General features: G+C 35.5%; 2 protein-coding genes across 2 annotated transcripts; both read right to left on the reverse strand.

Moving 5' to 3' along the window:
• Window positions 1-7,983: 7,983 nt before the first annotated feature.
• Window positions 7,984-9,181, reverse strand: LOC108605094 (lysosomal aspartic protease). Its single transcript, XM_017994659.1, has one exon. It carries the CDS (start codon window positions 9,179-9,181, stop codon window positions 8,006-8,008), a length of 1,176 nt encoding a protein of 391 aa, XP_017850148.1. The 3' UTR covers window positions 7,984-8,005.
• Window positions 9,182-18,001: 8,820 nt separating this feature from the next.
• Window positions 18,002-18,909, reverse strand: LOC108606027. The gene has a single exon (XM_017995854.2). The coding sequence runs from the start codon at window positions 18,811-18,813 to the stop codon at window positions 18,124-18,126; it is 690 nt and encodes a 229-aa protein (XP_017851343.1). The 5' UTR covers window positions 18,814-18,909; the 3' UTR covers window positions 18,002-18,123.
• Window positions 18,910-19,323: the final 414 nt, after the last annotated feature.

Raw genomic sequence — 19,323 nt, forward strand, 5'->3', positions numbered from 1 at the left:
ATGTCAAGCTCAGCTGCTGCGCTTATATTTCATTTAAATAGACAATTTTATTTATTGCTTAATTTCTTTATATTTATTTTTATTTATATATCGCCAATTCATGCGTTGCCCATTGTCTTTGATTTATTTTGCAACTAACGAAAATTACAAATACTTGGGCTGCTGACTTTGGTGACTGTTTGTCGCTTATGCTCAGCTCTTTGTTTAGCTGCGGACACAGCTGTGTGTTGTTGCTGTTGTTGTTGTTATTGCTGCTGCTCAGGTGCTTGAAGCTGGACCGCATGCTGCTTGCATTTAATGATTGCACGCCTTGACTATGGCAATAAAACAAATTTGTGCCCATAATTTTGCGAAAATTCAAATAACAAATGCAGCCAGCAGAAGAAGCCGCAGCAGCAGCAGAGGAAGCAGTTGCAACTTGAACTTGCCGCTGCAGTTGCTTGCGATGGGGCGACAGCTCTCCGATTTCCAAGTGCTGGCTGCAACTTGTTTGCATTGAAAATTTATTGTTACGCAGTTTGGCCACTGGAATGGTATAAAATGCTTTTCGGCTTGTTGTCGCAAGAGCGAGAGAGAGAAAGATAGAGAGAGTGCGCGCGTGTACACAGGCAAAACGATTTATGGCATTGCTGCAATTGTTGCCAACTGTAAATGCTGCGGCAAACAAGTCAATTGAATTTATTTCGTTTATAAATTGCCTGGCAGCAGCCAAAGCAGCAGCAGCTGCAGCCTTGCCGCTCGCTTATAGCCAACGCCTCAAGTGTCAATTGGCCAGGACCAAACCGCAGCGCACATGCAATTGGCATTTGGGGTAAGTTGAAGTTGCTGCTGCTGCTGCTGCTGCTGCTGATTGAATGCAAGACAAATCACTGACAGCGTCGATAGCGCATCACACAAATCTCAAGTTGACTGTTTTTTCTAACTTTCTTGGGGTTGTGTCTTGACTGTCGCCAAGTTGTTTGCAGCTGTGGCTTGGCTGGTGATTTACGCTTCATCCGTTGCTGCTGCTGCTGCTTGTTTGTTGTCGTGTCTTTTGTCTGTTCAAACAGTTGCAATTTGCATATGACTTAAACTTCCTTTCACAAAAACAACAAATTATGAAAAACGCAACACATAGATTTATATATATATATATATATATTTTGGCAACTTTCAAATTGCGAGCACACGCAGCTGCTTTTTTTTTTATTTGTAAAGATTTATTGCAAAATTAGCGCAGCAGCCTTTGAAATTTCCTTCGCACAAAACAAAAGACTTAGGCAACGAACTTGGCTTTCACAATATTGACACACGCAGCGCTGGCGCTTTAAAAACTTATTATTGATTTATAGCACACACACACACACAAGCATTCTATAGTAAAATTAACTTGTCTAAATAAAATTTTAACTTTAAAGTTCAGCGCGCTTTTTTTTTTTTATTTTGTCTCTTAGCTGCAGCTGCTGCTAGAACTTTGAAACATAAAACGCTGATTGGCAACTTAAACTTATGAGTTTTATGTGCACACACACACACAGGCATACACACACGTATTTGTAGGCATTTATTATATGATCTGCATTTGGCTTGGAATCAATTTGATGAGACGCTCGTAAAAGCAAAAACTCCGTAGTTTAAGTGCCATACAATTAGTAATAAAAATACATTTGTTCAAATGTCTGGCGCATTAAAAATTTGTGGCCCAGTCGCAGCAGAATTATGTGACAGCAGTCGCAAGTTTTAAAGCAGCTTTGCTAGTTGTTGATTAAGTTAATGCGTGGCTTAGCTTAAGCTTAAATGAGTGAACCATGCAGTTTACTTAAAGTGCATTAAACAATTGTTGTTAATGCTGCAATTCTATTTATTGTTAAGCACATCATTTGTTATTTTATAAAACTTTAATATAATTTAATTAAATATAATTATTAGCATTCAATTTGAAACTTTAATATAATTTAATCTTATATAATTATTAGTTATGGCTTTCAATGCCAATTTGAATATGAATATTTATTATAATTTTAATGCTATTTAATTAATTTGGCAATACTTACTTAAAATGCATTAAATATAATTAATATGCATACATATATTTTTGAATTAATTATTATTAATTTCTTATTAATGAGCTGATATTAATTTGGTGCTGCTGCTTTAATTTTATTATTTTTGTTTACATGCAAATAAATTTGATTAATATTTTATATTTAAAAATAATATATTTTAATATTTACTTATTGCTTTTTTCAATGTATTTAGTGATAATTTATTTTTAATTTTGTTTTTACCTAGCAATACATATAAGCATGAATATTTATTTAATTTAATTTATTTAATATAAATATTTTCAATTTTTTTATTACTTGTTTGAATATTTATTTGATATAATATATTTTTTTAATTTTTACTTATTAAATTTACAATTTATTTTGTCATAATTTATATTTAATTTTAATTTTGTTACTTGTTTGAATATTTATTTGATATAATATATATTTTGTAATTTTTACTTATTATTTTTTTCAATGTATTTAGTGCTAATTTCTTTTTAAAAGTTTTATTACTTAGCAATACATTTAAGCATGAATATTTATTTAATTTAATTTATTTAATATACTATATTCTAATTTCTACTTATTAAATTTACAATGTATTTAGTGCTAATTTATTTTGAATTTTTTTTGATAATACATTAAGCTTGAATATTAACTGACTTTCATTAATTTATAAAACAATTGCATACAAGTGTTGCTCTCTTTTTCTCTGCCTGTCTGTCTGTCCGTCTGTCTGTCCTGCTGTGTACTATCGCCTGTCAGTTGGTAACATTGTAAGCATTGAGAGATGCCAACAGTTAGCCCGCTGATCATTAATTCAATTGTCATGCGCTCACAGAACTTTAAACTAGTGTCGGCCCAAGTTATGTAATGTCAGCGGCAAACATGCTTACAACATGGGGCAGCAGCTAAAGGTGCAACAACAACAACAACAACAACAACAACAACAACAACAACAACGAGAGCGACACTCTAAGCAGCTTTATGATGTGTTAAAATTGTTGCAAGCAGCGAGCGAGCGCGCGATAAGAACTAAGACTTGGCCATGACGTTGCATGCATTGCTGGCATATGGAATGGGGCATGACTGGAAGAGCAGCAAGAGCTGCTATAAGAGCATTGATGACAATGATGACTGGGCCAAGAGCGAGCCCGAGTCAAGCTCGATCGTCATTGTCATTGTCCCATGCCCCGAAACTTTAAAGCTGCTGCCCCATTCGAATTCCCATTGCCATTGGCATTGGCATTGCCATTCCCATTGCGCATCATTGTCATTGTCAGCGTAGACAACTTTTGCTTTGATTTGTAACGTATTTGAAGAGTGCTGAGGCAGGTTGCAGCTTTGGCCCGATAATTGATCATCATCAGTCGTTTTAATTGATCGCTTTAGTCTGACTTACGTTTTGCTCTGCGTTGCGTTTTGATTGTAATCAATCACTTTCGTGGAAATTCAATGCAGCCAGCGCTCGGCCAACTGAATGAACTATGTGTCTAGCCACGCACACACACACACACACACACATGCAGCTTTGTATGTGTGTGTGTGTTGGCAACGGGCGTTGTCAACGTGCTGAGCTTGGCTGAGAACGCCATTTGGCATTTTCTTTGCAATAATCAAAGCAATTGCGTACGTGAGCTGACGCACCAAGTTGCGCTACAATGCGTGCGTTTTATATACATTATATATATATATATATCGATATAGCTATAGCTAGTTTAAAGTCGTGTGTAATTGTTGCCGGCACTCGCGTGTATCATGCTGCATCAATAAGTCACTTGGTTGGCATTTGGGGAATGCAGCAGCAACAACAATAAATTAAGCAACATTATTGCTAAAAAATCAAAGCAAAGCAGCGTTATGAACTACATAAAATTATATAATATTTTATGTAACTAATTTTGATTAACAAGTCGCTTAAACTAAATCAGTTTGCATATAGAATCAATTATAAAAATAATAAAGCTGCGACTTGGCTTTTAAAATTTATTATATATTTATCCAGCAGCTTAATTAATATACAAAATATAATATTTAATTTACAGTGTTGAGTGCGAGGCATCGACTCCATAAAAAATTAAAAGTACAAATTATTAAACAGATTTTGTTATAAAAAGTTTATGTTGATTTTGTTAAAGAAAAACGATGTAGTTGGGTTTAATGTTTAATAAAGAGCGAGGTATACATATATATACATATATGATATATATGCGTATATATATATTTCATACATATAATTGCTTTATTGGCGAATATGATATGCTAACAAATTCAACAGATTTCTTGATAAATTTTGAAAATAAAAAGTGAGAAATGAGAACTGTAACAAAATGCATTAAAAAATATTAATTTAAATGCAATAAATTGATAATGATAACAAATTTATTTTCTGTATTCGATCCAGCAATCTTTGGTTTATTATTAAATTGATAAATAATATTTTTAGGTTTATTAATAATTGCACAAAATTGAAGCTAAGCATATTTTGAATTGAACTGTTTATGATTCGCTGCAATATTCTTCATTTGATATAACAAGCAATATTAATAACAAACTAGCTGAAGAATATTAAAATATAACTGCTTGAATTAAAGCAGTTTAATGTTTATATATTAATTAATTTTATTAATTTCGCAGCTTTAGTTGAAATTTGTTATTAAATTTAGTGAATAATGCAATTAATTTCTTGAAGCAGCAGCAGCAGCAAAACGAATTTTTTCTTTGCTTTTACAGTTGGCCACAGCGGCGACGTCTTTGATCTATATATCTAAACTCAAATTGCTAAATTTCGCTGCTGTAGCTGCTGCTGCTGCTGCTGCTTGCAATTCTGCAATAAATAATGCTTAATAGAAATTATCAGCATGGCACTTAAAAATGCATTAGTTTGAAAACAAGCGGAGGCCAAACTACAATTTGTCGCCTTTGCAATAAAATGTGGCACTTAAACTGTAACAAGATCAAAGAGCGCCACAGCCACAGCCTAGCGTGCAAATATAAAATTGGCTTTAATTAGATTTGCTTGTTAGCATCAGCAGCGGCGGCATTGCCATTGGCATTGGCATTTTTGGTTCATTTATGCAAACGATGCTGCAAGCGAATGTCAAGTGCTAACAATTTTCCATTAGAGGCTGCAACAAGTGTGTGCGGCTGTCAATTAATTGAAAAGCGCTTGGCTAATTAGCATAGCCAGCTTGCGAAACTGTAGCACATAAATTTTGTCAATTTCAAATTAGATAGTCAAATAGGCTAATTGTTAGAGCAGCGAATCTTGAGTAGTTGCTGTTATTTTGTTTGGTGCGTAGGGCGCTTGCCCACAGACCCAGAGCAATCAATAAACTGCAGGCAAGCCACAGCCTGTTAGATGGCACTGGCCATGGCCATGGCCAATGTCCAAAAACCAGTTTCAATTAAAAGCGCAGAAAAAAAGAAAAAAATTGTTTCCACCCAACGGGCCCGCACATTAGGCGGTCGCCTCTCATACACTTTGCAGCTGTGTGTATCCTTTTTTTTTTTGTATAAAAATAGCCAAGCCACAGCGACTGCAACAAACAAACAAACAGAGAGACATGGGCAACAAACACAAGTCACGGCCTGGCCTGGCCCATGCCAAGCAAAGCAAAAGAACCAGCAACTTGTTAAACAGAGACAGCAAGCAGCAAGGCTGCGAGCCTAGCAGCAGCTACTAGCATTATATATATATATATATATATATATATATTTGCAGCCAATTGTAAACTAGCTCCCACTTGTTTCATGCGCGCAGAGCAGCGAAAAAATTCCTGTTTCTGCTCTGGGCCAGTTGCCGGCATTAGACGTTGATTGAAAAACGAATAAAAATAAATCAATAATAAAAAATCTATGCAATTTTCAGATAAGCAGCGGCGCAATGCAAAAATAAAATGATTAATAAAATATAAAGGCAAAATGACAAAAAACAAAGTTTAATATTATATAAATTTTTTAAGCATAAACTTATTAATATTTTTATTTTTAGATTCTGAGTAATCTTTATTATTATTTTATTTAAGCTGCGCCTAATTTGCGCATTGATTATTTTAGTTTATTTTATTTTTAAAAATTATTTTAATTTTATTTTGCATTTTATTTCGCTTTATACATATATAATTTTTTTTTTTATTTGCTGCCTGCTAGTAAAATATTTATTTTATTGCTTTTTATTAAGTTTTGTTTTTTTTTAATTTTTTATTTACAATCTGTCTTGTGACAATTTTATTAGGTTAGTATTAATTATTTAATATACTAATTTATTAAGCTTGTATATATATATTTTGCTATAAGTGCAATTGCAATTTATTATTGCTTGCATTTTATTTTAAATATTTTTTATGTTTTGAATTTTTTAGCAGCCAACACAGGCACACATTTTATACAAAACTGTAGCATAGTTTAGCAATAATAAGACAGTGTGAGTGAGAAAGAAAAACTAAAACTAAAACTAAAAAAAGAGAAACCGGAATTTCCAGTATCCTGTTCTTCATTTATTTTATTATGCTTTGGTCTTCTGTTGTGGGGCCCAACTGTGATTCCTTTTTTTGCTGCTAGTTCTTGCAAAGTTCGTTGCCGCAGCTGTTCGGCCTTCGATCCAAGCCAAACAAGCAGCAGAAGTGCTGCCATTGCCTAGCGCTTCTGCTGCTGCTGCTGATTGTTGGACTTTGGCTATGTAAGGCATTGGGTTTAAGTTTTAACTGCGCTTAGAACTTTTCGCTTTCGCGGCAGTGTCTTGCATTTTGATTGCCCAAAAGCAAACGAAGCAGCAGCAGCAGCAGCAGCGCAGCAGCAGCTTGAAGACAGGCAATTAATACGATTATCATGCAGATTAATTGAGCAAAGCAATGCGAATGCAATTAATGCCAAGCTTTACTAGCGCACATTACGTATACGACACACAGACACCCATGTTGGCCATAGCCACAGCTACCGGATTGCTATCAACTGTGGCAAACAGCTAGCATAATTTACCAACTGCCTGTCCGTCTGTCTGTCCGCTACGCTTGCTCTGCAGTGTGTGAATCGCACGAATGCGTCAATGACAAGTTGCCAGCAGCTGCATCAGTCATCATTTGCGCGCTCAGCTGGTGGCTTTTGATTTCTTCAAATGCGCACTAAGCTAATTATTTGCCTAAGTGTTTCACATTATTCATTTCAAATCAGTTGATAACACAATTTCGTAGAAGCTTCTGCTCTTTGGCGGCTAAATCTAACGGTTGCTATATCTATGTAGGCTTAGCTTGCGTTATTAATTCGAATAAATTAAATATGCTTGAATAAATTTTTCAAAATATTTTTTTAACGCTCTTAATGATTTTTTGCTTGCAAAAATGTTTTTTTTTTATTTTCTTGTTTTATAAAATAATTTTTATATATCCCTAAATTAGTTACTGCATTTCCAATACATTTCTTTTTTTAATATCATATTTAAAAAATTTTTTCTAGGATTATTATTAATGATTATTTTCTTCTTTCAAGAATGCATTTGTTTTTCTCTTCTTGAGTATATAAAATATTTAAATTTATGCATAGTTATATAAAATATTTTTTTCTGCATTTCCAATACATTTCTTGTTTTTTTAATATTTAAAATATTTTTTCTAGCGTTATTTAATTAAATAAAATGCATGTTTTTTTCTCTTGCATATATAAAATATTTAATTTGTTTGCATAATTATCTAAATACTTTTTATATGCTTCTAAATATTTTTTCTGCATTTCCAATACATTGCTTATTTTTTTTAATATTTAAAATATTTTTTTGCAGGGTTTCAAATTATTTGTTATATTTCTACTGCTCAGAGTAAGTTACAAAAATTTTTAAATTATTTATTTATATATTTTAGCACAAGTAAATACATTTTTTAGACACACAAAATATAATTAATCACTTAATTTTTATACAATACACAAAACAAACTTTAAAAAACATTGCACTCAAAAAAAAAATTAATATTTAAAGGCTACTAGAATAAGAAGAAGCTCGCTCTTGACGCTGAGTTGGGACAGTGTCCGCCTGAAATGGGCGCAAAGCCCACACGATTGTTGCCCAAATCAAATTCAGAGTAATATTGTCCCAAGAAAACATCGCCCAAGATCCAAAAGTCCGTGCTAATGCTAACAATGCCGAGCAAGCAGATACCATCAGTTTCCAGGACATAGTTCTGTGGCGCAAGATTGAAGTAGCCACCGCCAATGGTTAACTTCAGAATGGGCAAGCTGTTGATGGTGCTGCAATCCAAGTTTCCATTTGGTGCAATTGTAGCCAAAATAGTTTCATAGGCATCAAGGGGCGCGGCAATGAGCGAAGTGCCCGTGTCGGCAACAGCTTGACAATTGCTGCAGAGCACTTGGCCACCAAGTGAGGCAGCGTCCAGCTGAAATTGCCAATAGTCCTGCTTGGTGACAGGCACATAGGTGAGCGGTCCGGCATACAAGCTCGAGTCGGAGCCACCCAGCACCAAGTAGCCGCCCTGTGTAGTCTCCTCATTGCGCATTAGATAGAATGAAAACACAGGCTGTGGTATCAAGCCCAGCGAGACGAGATTATAAAAAGGCGGCACTACATTATCCTGCGCCAGTGCCTGGTAGCCCATGCCCAGAATGCCATCGAAGCCGGCATCATCGAAAGTGCTGTCCAGCTCGCTTGTGGCCACGGCAAACACCTGCGTGGGTATGATCAGGCCGCTGATGTTGAGCACATCCGAGGCCAGCACGCCGTCGATGCCGCCCTTGCCATAGCTCAATGAAATATCAGTGCCAACATTTGCATAAGTTGTCGAGTCCGCCGAGTTGTAAACATTGTGCAGCAAACAGGCGGCGGAGAAGCAATTCGACGAGGGCACCCACAGATTGGAGCTGCCTGTGTCGAACATAACCTGAAAATATTGCGGTGGTGTGCCAATGGCTATCGAGCCATAGTACTCCATATTAATATCGTTGGTCAGTGGCTCAGTGGTTTGATTGCTGCTGGCAGCCATCACATTATATTTGGCACTCAAATGTCTGCACTCCGCATTGATCGACTCCTGTGTTCTCACATTCCTCACTCGCTGCAATTCTATGCGCGGCAGCTCAACGCCGGAACGCGCTTGCACCACCGCCACCAGCACCACCAATAGCAACACAACAGTTTGCCACATTTTGAAATTTGCTACTGAAACTGGCTGTAATTGCTGCTTACATTTTTATATTCATTTTGTCGCACTTATCAATCAAAGCTAATCAATTGATAAGATATTTACATATAAAATTATAAATTGCATACAACTTATTGTTATCGCCCAGCGTCAGAAATTGTTATTTAAGCGCTTTAATATAACAATTTCAATATTGTTGCTGCCATTAGCGTAGGCGGCACTTTGAAACTTTCCAGATATTTTGCACTTTTAACTTGTAACCCTCTTTGGCTACGCCACTGGCTATGCTATGTGATTCATGCTACACGCGCTTGTGGCACGGGGTTCACCATTTAGGTTTTAAAAGCTCATTAACTGCAAAATGTTTTTTTATTCCTAGAAAAGTTTTTCTTAGCGCAATTTTTTCGATATATATTATATTATTTTTTATACAATTTTTTTTATTTTATTTATTTTTATATGCAATTAATTTGCTTTATTTATATACACATTTAAATTTAAATTTTTTATTTATATATGAAATTGTATGCAATTATTTTTTAAATAATTTTCTTTTATTTATTTTTATGCAATTTAAATTTTAGTTATATTTTATTGTTGTTGTATTTAAATTTAATTTAATTTACGATTTAGTACTTTATTTTATTTTGTTTTTGTATTAAAGTTTTAAATGTGTGCTAGCAATAAAAATAGGCAGCAAATCAATGCAAATTAAGAACCTGGCACAAAGGAGTTGGCAAAGCAAAAGAATTTTAAAGCTAAAATGTGTGCAAAAAAGGAAAATGAGCAAAAAGACAAAACACTGCAAACTAGTTTCTCCCTTTTCCTTTTCAAATACAGTTGCTTTCTGAGAAACAAAGCAAAGGCAAGAGCCAAGAGCCAAAACAAAGAAAACCAAAAGAGCCAAAGCCAAGGAGGCTGCTGTTGAAGATTGGAGATTGGGTGGCGCAGATTCGAAGGGCAGCCAGACGCCAGACAAGCTGCATTGCTGTCTCTCTCTCGCTCTCTCTCTCTCGCTCTTTGGGGCGTGTAGAAAAATATTTGAAAATTGCATTTAGCTGGCGAAAAAAGATATTTATGTATATAAAAAAAAAAAGAATTTGCCAAGCTGGCAGTTAGTGCTGATGCCATTTCTAATTTCACTGATTTATGAGCCTCACGCAGCAGCCGCTGCCGCCGCCGCCGCCAACGAGAGTGAGAGAGCGAGAGCGAGAGCAGGGCCAGACTGCCTGCCTGGTAGTTCCGATCCCGATCCCGCAGACTCAGACACAGACTACAGACCACGGCGTCTCTTCTCTGAGTCACATGACCTGCCTGAACTTGCCTTAATGGCTTTTTATTAGTCTGCACACACACACACACACACATACGGACACATGTGTGTGTGTGTTTCGTCATTTATTATATCGTCCATAAAATATCTGTCTGAGTGCCTTGGCATGCTGCTGCGCCTCTTCATAATACCCTCAACTGAACTTTTTTTGTTTTATTTTGGCATAAACCCTTTATATTGTTAACTTATCGTATGTCATATGGCTAAGCTCATATATTGTCTGATAAGTCGTAAATGGGTCGAAACTCTGACAAAAATAAAAAGAAGTGTAAGCTTTTCAATTCTTTTGCATGCAATTTTGACGAGCTTACGTATTGTGTTATGCGTATATCGTAAATAGCATATTACTCAAACGAATATCGTAAATTATATTTGTTATATTTACTGCACCTTATCGCATGTATTTTAATTGAAGTGCGAATATCGTACGCGACATTCTGCGCACTGTATCATAAGCTAAAGCGTAAAAAGCGTTTATTTGTATATCGTAAAATAGCAAATCACTCAAACGAATATCGTAAATCATATGTTTTACTTAATAGCTTATTACATGCATTTTAATTGTATATTGTAAATGCTTTTCGCTTAGTCAAAGCGTAAAAACAGATATTTGTATATCGTAAAATAGCATATCGCTTAACATGAATATCGTAAATGCTTCTTATGTTTATAAGCACTTTACTTGAATATCGTAAGTGCGAATATCGTAAATGCGCATATCGTAAGCAACGTTCTGCGCAGCCAAACCGGAAAAAACAAAGTAAATAATATTTGTTTAATAAATTGGGTCATGCTGGCGTCGCAAATAGCAATCAATATCCAAAAGCTATAGCTAGTATATAGTAATATGCTAATGAAATATGCGTTTGCGCATATTTGAATGGAATTGTCGCCAACTGTAAATGTTGTACAATAATTTCGTTAGGCTTACGTATTTTTTTGTTGTTTTTTTTTTGGCGAGTAAACAGTGCACAATTGGCTATTAGCATAATGACGCCATAAAGCAGCAGCAATCAAAGTGCGGGGTGTAGTGAATTTTTTGGCAAAGAATGTGACAAAGACAAAGCAAGTTGCTGATACTTCCCAACCCACCCCACCTCACATTAGATTGTAAAGCTCGAAACGCCGCGTGTTGTGTGTTATCATCAAAGAGAGAGAGACACGGCTACAATTTATTTAATTCTTGCGCTAAGCGTTCTTTTGTTTCGTTTTATGACAATTAACACCATTCTTGTAATTCGCTGTCTCGTTCGCGCGCTCTCTTTCGCACACTGAGCTCTGAGCTGAGCTGAGCTGAGCTTGCAGCTTGAACTTGGTATTACCGCTTATGGCGTAATCAAGCGACATGTTGTATGCATCAAGTGTTGCGTTGTCATTGCCACCTGGCTATGTACACAAACACACACACACACACACACACACAGTTGTATGTGTATGTTGTTTGTTTGTTTCTACACACGTTACAGCTAATCATAGCTGCTGCTGCTGCTGCTGCTTGTAGTTGCCACATTTATTTACACTTTTTTTTTTTTAACACAATTCTCAGTTTTTCACTCGCTCGCTCTCTGTGGAATTGCATAATGAGTCGCATATATGCAGCCCAAGCGCACATTGCATTTAAATTGTTAGTTATAAAAGAAAAGAAAAGAAGTTCTTGCTGCTTAACGAAAATGGTTTGGTATTTCTATAGCTTAGATGAGCTGCTGCTGCTGTTGCCTTTGTTTGGGCACAAGGCATTTCAGGCAGCAGTTCAGCAGTTCCCTTGCGATCAAATGCTGTCCATCTATTTGTCGAGCAGCTAAGCTGCATTGAATTAAACTCAAAAGTCCAAAAATCAACTTGAAGTTTATTTTAGCTAATTTTTTTATTTTACTTTGGCTCAACAAAGCTTTTGGGAGTTTGTAGCAAGTGTACAATATTTTGCTGCTTATAACTTATTGCCTAAATTTTTTAAATAAAAATTGGCTAAAATATTCTTTGCAGTTATATAAAAAATGGTAGAAAAACTTGATAAAAATATTTCATATTTTATTTAAACAATTATTTATTTAGGCAAGCTTTCAATTTTGACTTGACTTGACCCAATTAAATGTTATGTATTTATTAATACTAAAAGCTTAAATAAACTATATCAAAAAAATATTTTATTATAATTCATATTATTGTAATTTAGTAAACAGTGAAAAAAAATGTTCCCTTTGGCAAAAGCTGAACTAGTTGACGCTTCACTATTTTTAAATATTTTGGACCGTTTTATTTTTCTTAAATTTTTATTATAACAAAAAGATAATTTTTTTCAATTGACCTCTTTTTTTGAAAATTTTTTATTTTAATAAAAATATAAATTTTATAAAATACGGGTCAACAATATTTTTTCTGCTCAGCTCTTAGCTAACTAATTTTTTTTTAATAAAAATATAAATTTTATAAAATGCAGGTCAACAATATTTTTTCTGATCAGCTCATAGTTAACTACTTTTTTTAAATTTAGTTTTTTTTTTCTTCAAATTTTCTATTAAAATAAAAATATAATTTTTTAAAAATAAAGCCAACAAAGCCTCACTGTTAACTATTTTTTTTTAATTTAATTTTTTCTTCAACTGTTTGCTTACAACATTTTTGTTTTTTTTTTTAAGATTTATTGGCATAGAAACAATTAATGTCTTCAAATCTAGTAAAACACTTGAGTTCATTACGAGTTTCGCCCGCTCACCTCACCCTCTCTCAATCTTCAGCTATTGGCAGCAAGCAAATTAACAGTATTATTATGGCCTTCGCACGTACTTAGACAGACTTGCAACTGTGCAACATTGCAACATTTAACAGGCAGTTGTCAGTATATATCAAATTGCTGCAAATGGCGCGTGGCACGAGCATTTTGTTGTTGTTTAGCCGGTTGAAGCTGCTGGCTCGATTCGTCATTTAAATGATGCCGCTGCCATTGGCAGCACTTAGTGCAACATCAGCTTAAATTGCAACAGCAGCCAAACCAGAGGCTGTTGCAGCAGCGGAAGAAGCAGCAGCTGAGGCTTAGGAACGTGGCAAGCCAAATTAATTGCTTCGTTAGATGGCCTGGCCAAGTCGAATGTGTGGCAGTAACCTAAGCGAGCGAGGCAGAACCGCTTTAGCTTTAAATTTTTACACTTCCGCTAGCGACGGGGGCCGAGGCAGCGTCGTCGTCGTCGCTGCTGCTGCTGCTGCTGCTGCCAACAGCGATTGACAAATTTCCAAATGCTATTAAGAAGGCGTTGCATGCAACAGAGCGACTCGATTTAGTGTCCGGGGCGCAACTGGCAAATCGTTGGCTACAGGTGGCCTGGCCATCTCGCAAAACCGGGCCCCGTGCCACAGTTTGTGGCGTTAGCAATTACCTGGCCACGTTCTATACTAAATCATAACATAGCAAATATTTCATTTGTTTGCAAATTTTTTGACAATCAACTTTAATCGCAAACGCTTCGTTTATAACTTTATCAGCGTTGAGAGAGAGACTCGCTCTCTCTCTCTCTTTCCCTCTCTTTCGTTCTTGCCACATTCCAGTCGTCTGCGCCTCGTTATGGCTTGCCTAATTAATGATGCTACAGCTGCTAGTGCTAACAAGGCTACGAAGGCCTCACACACACACACATACACATGCACATGCACTTGCTTAGAATTCACACTCACAGCTCTCGACGCTCAAGTGTTGCTGCTCACACGCCCACCAGCAATCAAGCTACCTAAGTGGGCGTTCTTCTCTTCGGCTTTATAGGTACTCGAGCTTGGCCCACAATTAGCAGCGAGGATTATGAATTTAATGACAGGCAGCAACAAAACAAAAAATATAAAGAAAAAATTCGCAAGCTGCTGCGTATTAATTTAAAACTTAGCATACTTAGCTTTGGCATTAATAAATAAAAAAAAATTCTAAGCACACAAATAAAATAAACAAATATAAATTAAATTCTAATCATTAGCGAAATTTTAAAAAACAATAAATAAGCAATAAATGCAATGAAAAGAATGCTAATTTTGCTTGTAATTAATTTATTTATATTTTTTTATATATTTTATTTTATTAGTATTGTGTACAAATAGCTAAAATTAGAAGCATTCAGTTTTTAATGTTGGTTTTTGACTAAAAATAAATGCCAACATTTTTTTTGCATTGTGTATTTATTTTTAAAATAAAATAAACACCTATAGTGAGTTTAAGATGCGCTTAAATAAATTATAATATTAAAAAACAATAAATAAGCAATAAATGCAATTGAAGCTGCTCATGCAAAATGCTAAATAAATTAAATTATAATTATTAGCGAAATATTAAAAAACAATAAATAAGCAATAAATGCAATGCAAAAAATGCTAATTTTGCTTCTTATTAATTTATTTATATATTTTTTCTACATTTTATTATTAGTATTGTCTACATGCAGCTAAATTTATAAGCATTAGATTTTCGTTGTTGGTTTTTGACTAAAAATAAAAGACAACAATTTTTAGTGTATTAATATTTGAAATTTATGGCCTTACGTATAATTAATTTATTGCTTTTTTTTCAATATATTTGCAGCCAGACACTTGAAGTGGAAATATGGTAAGTCCAGCTTATTTTTAATACAGCTCAGAGCTTGTCAGCTTAGTGTTAGCTAATAAATAAATATACATAAGTACAGTAGTAACTTGTTAGTGATACTTGGTGCTGCTGCAAACAAAAACAAATAAATGAATTTAGAATGCTTCAAATATTTTAGCAGCTATAAACTTTTCTTACTTCAATCGCATTGTTAGTCATTAACGAAGCTGCACTGTAGCTAGCGACAGTAGCCCTTTAAGAGTTCAACTTAGCGTCTAGACCTTTCAATAATTTGAAACACATAACTTAAAATTTGCATAAAAATGCGCCAAAAATAGGCGCAGATTTTGCAATTGAATAAACGAGCGCAGCAAATCGATGATATAATTTATAACAAAGCGCAAAGGCAAATAAAAAATTGCTTTATATTAGTGACGCTAACTTAAATTTAGTTTAGCCTGGAAATTGTTGCCTTAATTTATTTATTTTTTTTTTGTATATTTCTCATGACAAATGTCAACGAACAGCAAAGATGAAACAAAAGGCTGCCTCGTTTTATTGTTAACAAAAGTGTGCGAGTGAGCTGGCAATAGCGAGTGATGAACGGTAAAGTTTCAAGCAGAACTTGAGGCAAAGTTCATAAGTCAGCATCGATTGGTTTGGGCCAAGGGCCGAAAAGGGGGGCGCATGGTATTGTCGCATATTATTTTTTGTGTGTCGGCATTTGTTTTTATTTTTTTTGGTAGCTTTTATTTATGTATTTCTTCACGCAACACCGTTAAGTTAACTGCACATTTGCTTTGTCTGCGTTATGCTGTTTTTGTTGTTTTATCTTTTGAATGATGTTTTTCTTGTATGGCGTCCCGCCTACCCGCGCTGTCTTATTAGCAGGCACATGAATCCACGAAAGATGTTTGTTACGCTTTAGCGGGCGCCCAATTAATAATGTCACGCTCAGTCTCGTCGCAGTCGCGTCGCTGTAAACTTAAATGTAGTTGTTTAATTTTGAATCAGTTTCGTTATTATTGCTTTAAGCCAAGCCAGCTTGCACTGGCACATGCGAGCAGCAGCAGACCGTTTTTGAGCATCACTTTGCAAGCCTAATTATTGTTTATGTTTATGGTTTATGATGGACTTTAGCAAGCTGCACTGCCGTCGCCATGCTTGCAACAGTGGCAGGAATTCGCATCAGCATTGGCACCGTTTGTTGCTGCCCCGTGGGTCTGCTCATTTATGCAAATTGTGCGACATTTGACTTTTTTTTTTTACGTTGTCGTGGGTTTTTTTTTTTGTTTTTTTTTTTTCGTGCTGCGTGTTGTTAGCGCATTATTGTGCGCGCAGCTCACTGGTGGCATTCAATTTGAACTCACGTGTGTACTTACATTGATAGACGTATATACTGCGACCAGCTTATGTCGTGACGCATCCGCGTGAGCCGTGCCGACGCCGCCGCCAGGACGCATTGCCGCCTGCAGTTGCGCCGCGGGCTGCGCGTTCAATTGAAATTGAAATGACTGAGTATTGGCAAATGGAATGAATTATTGCAGCGGCAGTTCGACACTTGTCTGCGTTGTAGGTTGGTGCGGACAGGGGGCAAAAGTAGAAAAATAAATTAATTTTATCGTTTATATGCTCAGGTTTCTGGCTAATTGAAGTTTTAATTGTGCCAACTCTGGCCTATTGTTGTTTAGTAATTTTTTATTGACATTTTTCAACTATCGTAATCAAACATAATCAATCATTTAATGTCATTTAATTTAGACACTTGCTGTGAATTTTAATTGTTTTAATTTATATGCTTCAATAATAATCTAATTTAAATTTGTGCCAACACTTGGCAATTGATGTAGTCAAATTTATTATATGAATCGTATACGTATCAAAATTAACAAATAATTAATTTAATTAATTTAAACTGCATATGAATTTAAAATTGATTTAAATTTTATATGCATTTTTTATATTTTAGTCAACTAAATTGTTGATCTATGCTATGCATTTGTTGTTTGAATCGAATTGAATTTAAATTTTTGCAACACTTGTCAACTGATGTAGCTAAATTTATTTTTTATATTTTATATGCATTTTTTAATATTTTATTCAATCAAAGCACAAGTTTTTGCAAAATTACACTTAAATTTTGCAACACCTGCAGTTAAATTTATTTTATAAATATTTACAAATATTGCTTAACATTTTTTTTATAAAACTTGGCGTATAATAAAATTTACTAATTTGAGTCAAGCTTTGGCAGCTAAAAAAATTATTTATTTTGCTTTAGAGTAATCGTATAAAAATTAGCAAATTAGTAAGCATAATTTATTTAATTAATTTAAACTTTGAATGCAAGCTTGAATTAAAGAATTGTTAAAATAGTTTGCTTGAATTTGCGCACATTTTACGTGTGTTTGGCACCACTGTGCGAGGCCAGACAACGGCATATTTGCAAATGCAACAACAAATGTTGTGTCAACAGCTTTGCGAGGTGTCTGAGCAGCCCCTTTAAAGACTTGGAACAAGTCTCACCCCCGGAGTCGGCCGAGGGCAATGCACGACGCCAAGGCTTTCCGTGCAGCGAACCGCTAATCCTGACAGACAAATATACGAATATATATATATATATATATAGTAAGTGCCTAGGCAGCGCACCGGATGAATGGGAAAAATGCAAATGGAACGCAATGCGTTTGTTCGTTTTTTTTTTGTTCTTTTCGCAATCTGCATTAATTGATACGCACAGGCGCATGCAGGTGACCGACTCTCAAATTGCAACGTGATGTTGAAGCAACAACAACAACAACAACAATAGCAAATGAATAAAATATTTTTGGGGCGTTAACCAATTAAAGTAAACTGCGCAACTTTATTAAATATTTACAGAGATTGTTGCATTGTTGATAATGTTTATATAAAAAAAAAAAAAAAAAAAAAAACGCGCTTAAATGAAAGAAAGAAAATAACAACAGCGCAGCTTAGCTTGCAGCATTTAGCGCATTGTTGTTGCTCGGGCTGATGAATCTTTATGCGCATATTGCACATAAAACTTAACGATTGCTAATTTTGGTCAGAGCCACAACAAAGCAGCAGCAGCAGCAGCAAGAACAACATTAAGCTGCTGCTGCTGCTTGCCGCACGCAATGCCGCGCCCGTGCGGAATGCATAATGGATAATGCCACGTTTGGTGGACACCGTTTCCCGCTCCAGATCCTCATCCACTGTGCCCGTGCGCTCGATCATGCACTCGTGCATCAAATCGTCCGTCACCTGAATATGAAATGGAAAGCAATAAATTGCGGCCGACTCCAGTTTGATCTCCTGCTTGCCGCCCTCCTCGTCGAAGCAATAGAACTCATTCGCCTGCAGCACTTGGATGCTCTTGCAGTCGTGCAGCTCGGACTCCTTGAGTGCCACCATTATGGTCGCCTTGTCCGTTGTCATATACAACGCCATCTTATCGTCCTGCTTCATGAATGTGTCGCGAAATTTCGTATACGCCACCAGTGGATAGCGTCCGTGGCACTTCAAATGCAACAGCTCCTGATTCTCTTGCAAATATTGACAGCGCTGCGGCAAATTCTGCTTGTTGGGGACTGGGGTGGAGCTCGTATTCTGGCCCGCCGTCGGCGTCGGCGTCGTCGTCGGCGTCGGCATCTGCTCCGGCGACTCCTGTTGCAGCTGCACGCTCTGCGTCCGCAGCAGCAGCGTCATGATCAACATAAGCAACACAACTTCCAGCTCTGACATACTACGCTTACAATAAATTTTGACAAATAGAAAACAAATGATGAACGAAAATTCGAAAATCACTCATATAAAATATTTGTGTAAATAATGTTTCAAGAGTTTGCATTTTGCTGCATGTTTCTGTTGTTGCTGATTTTTGTTTTAAACTCCTCAAAATGTGAGTTTGTAGTTGAGACTTTGTGACACTTTAAGCTAAGCTAGCATTTCCATATTCGCTCATAGAGTTTTGGACAGTGTATTTTTGATTTTACAATATTTATTTAATTACAATTACGTTTATGCTGCTTATACAAATTATCAAAGTCTGTATGAGCAACAAGAATCTATAAACTATTAAAGCTAGCGTCGCGCACTTAATGAATGTGAAGACTTAAAAAAGAAAACAAAATTGTTAGTGCCTGAATATTTAATTTAATTATGAAATCAATTTGCCATATTATAATTAAGTTTATGCTACTTATGCACTTTGATAATTTGTATAAGCAGCAGCAAGACGAACTAAATCGATAT

The sequence above is a fragment of the Drosophila busckii genome, chromosome X, assembly GCF_011750605.1.
Source record: "Drosophila busckii strain San Diego stock center, stock number 13000-0081.31 chromosome X, ASM1175060v1, whole genome shotgun sequence".
NCBI lineage: Eukaryota > Metazoa > Arthropoda > Insecta > Diptera > Drosophilidae > Drosophila > Drosophila busckii.

What these genes read in the sequence shown, in the direction of transcription:
- LOC108605094 (XM_017994659.1), bottom strand. Translation starts at nt 9,181, where the DNA reads ATGTGGCAAACTGTTGTGTTGCTATTGGTGGTGCTGGTGGCGGTGGTG.
- LOC108606027 (XM_017995854.2), bottom strand. Translation starts at nt 18,813, where the DNA reads ATGTCAGAGCTGGAAGTTGTGTTGCTTATGTTGATCATGACGCTGCTG.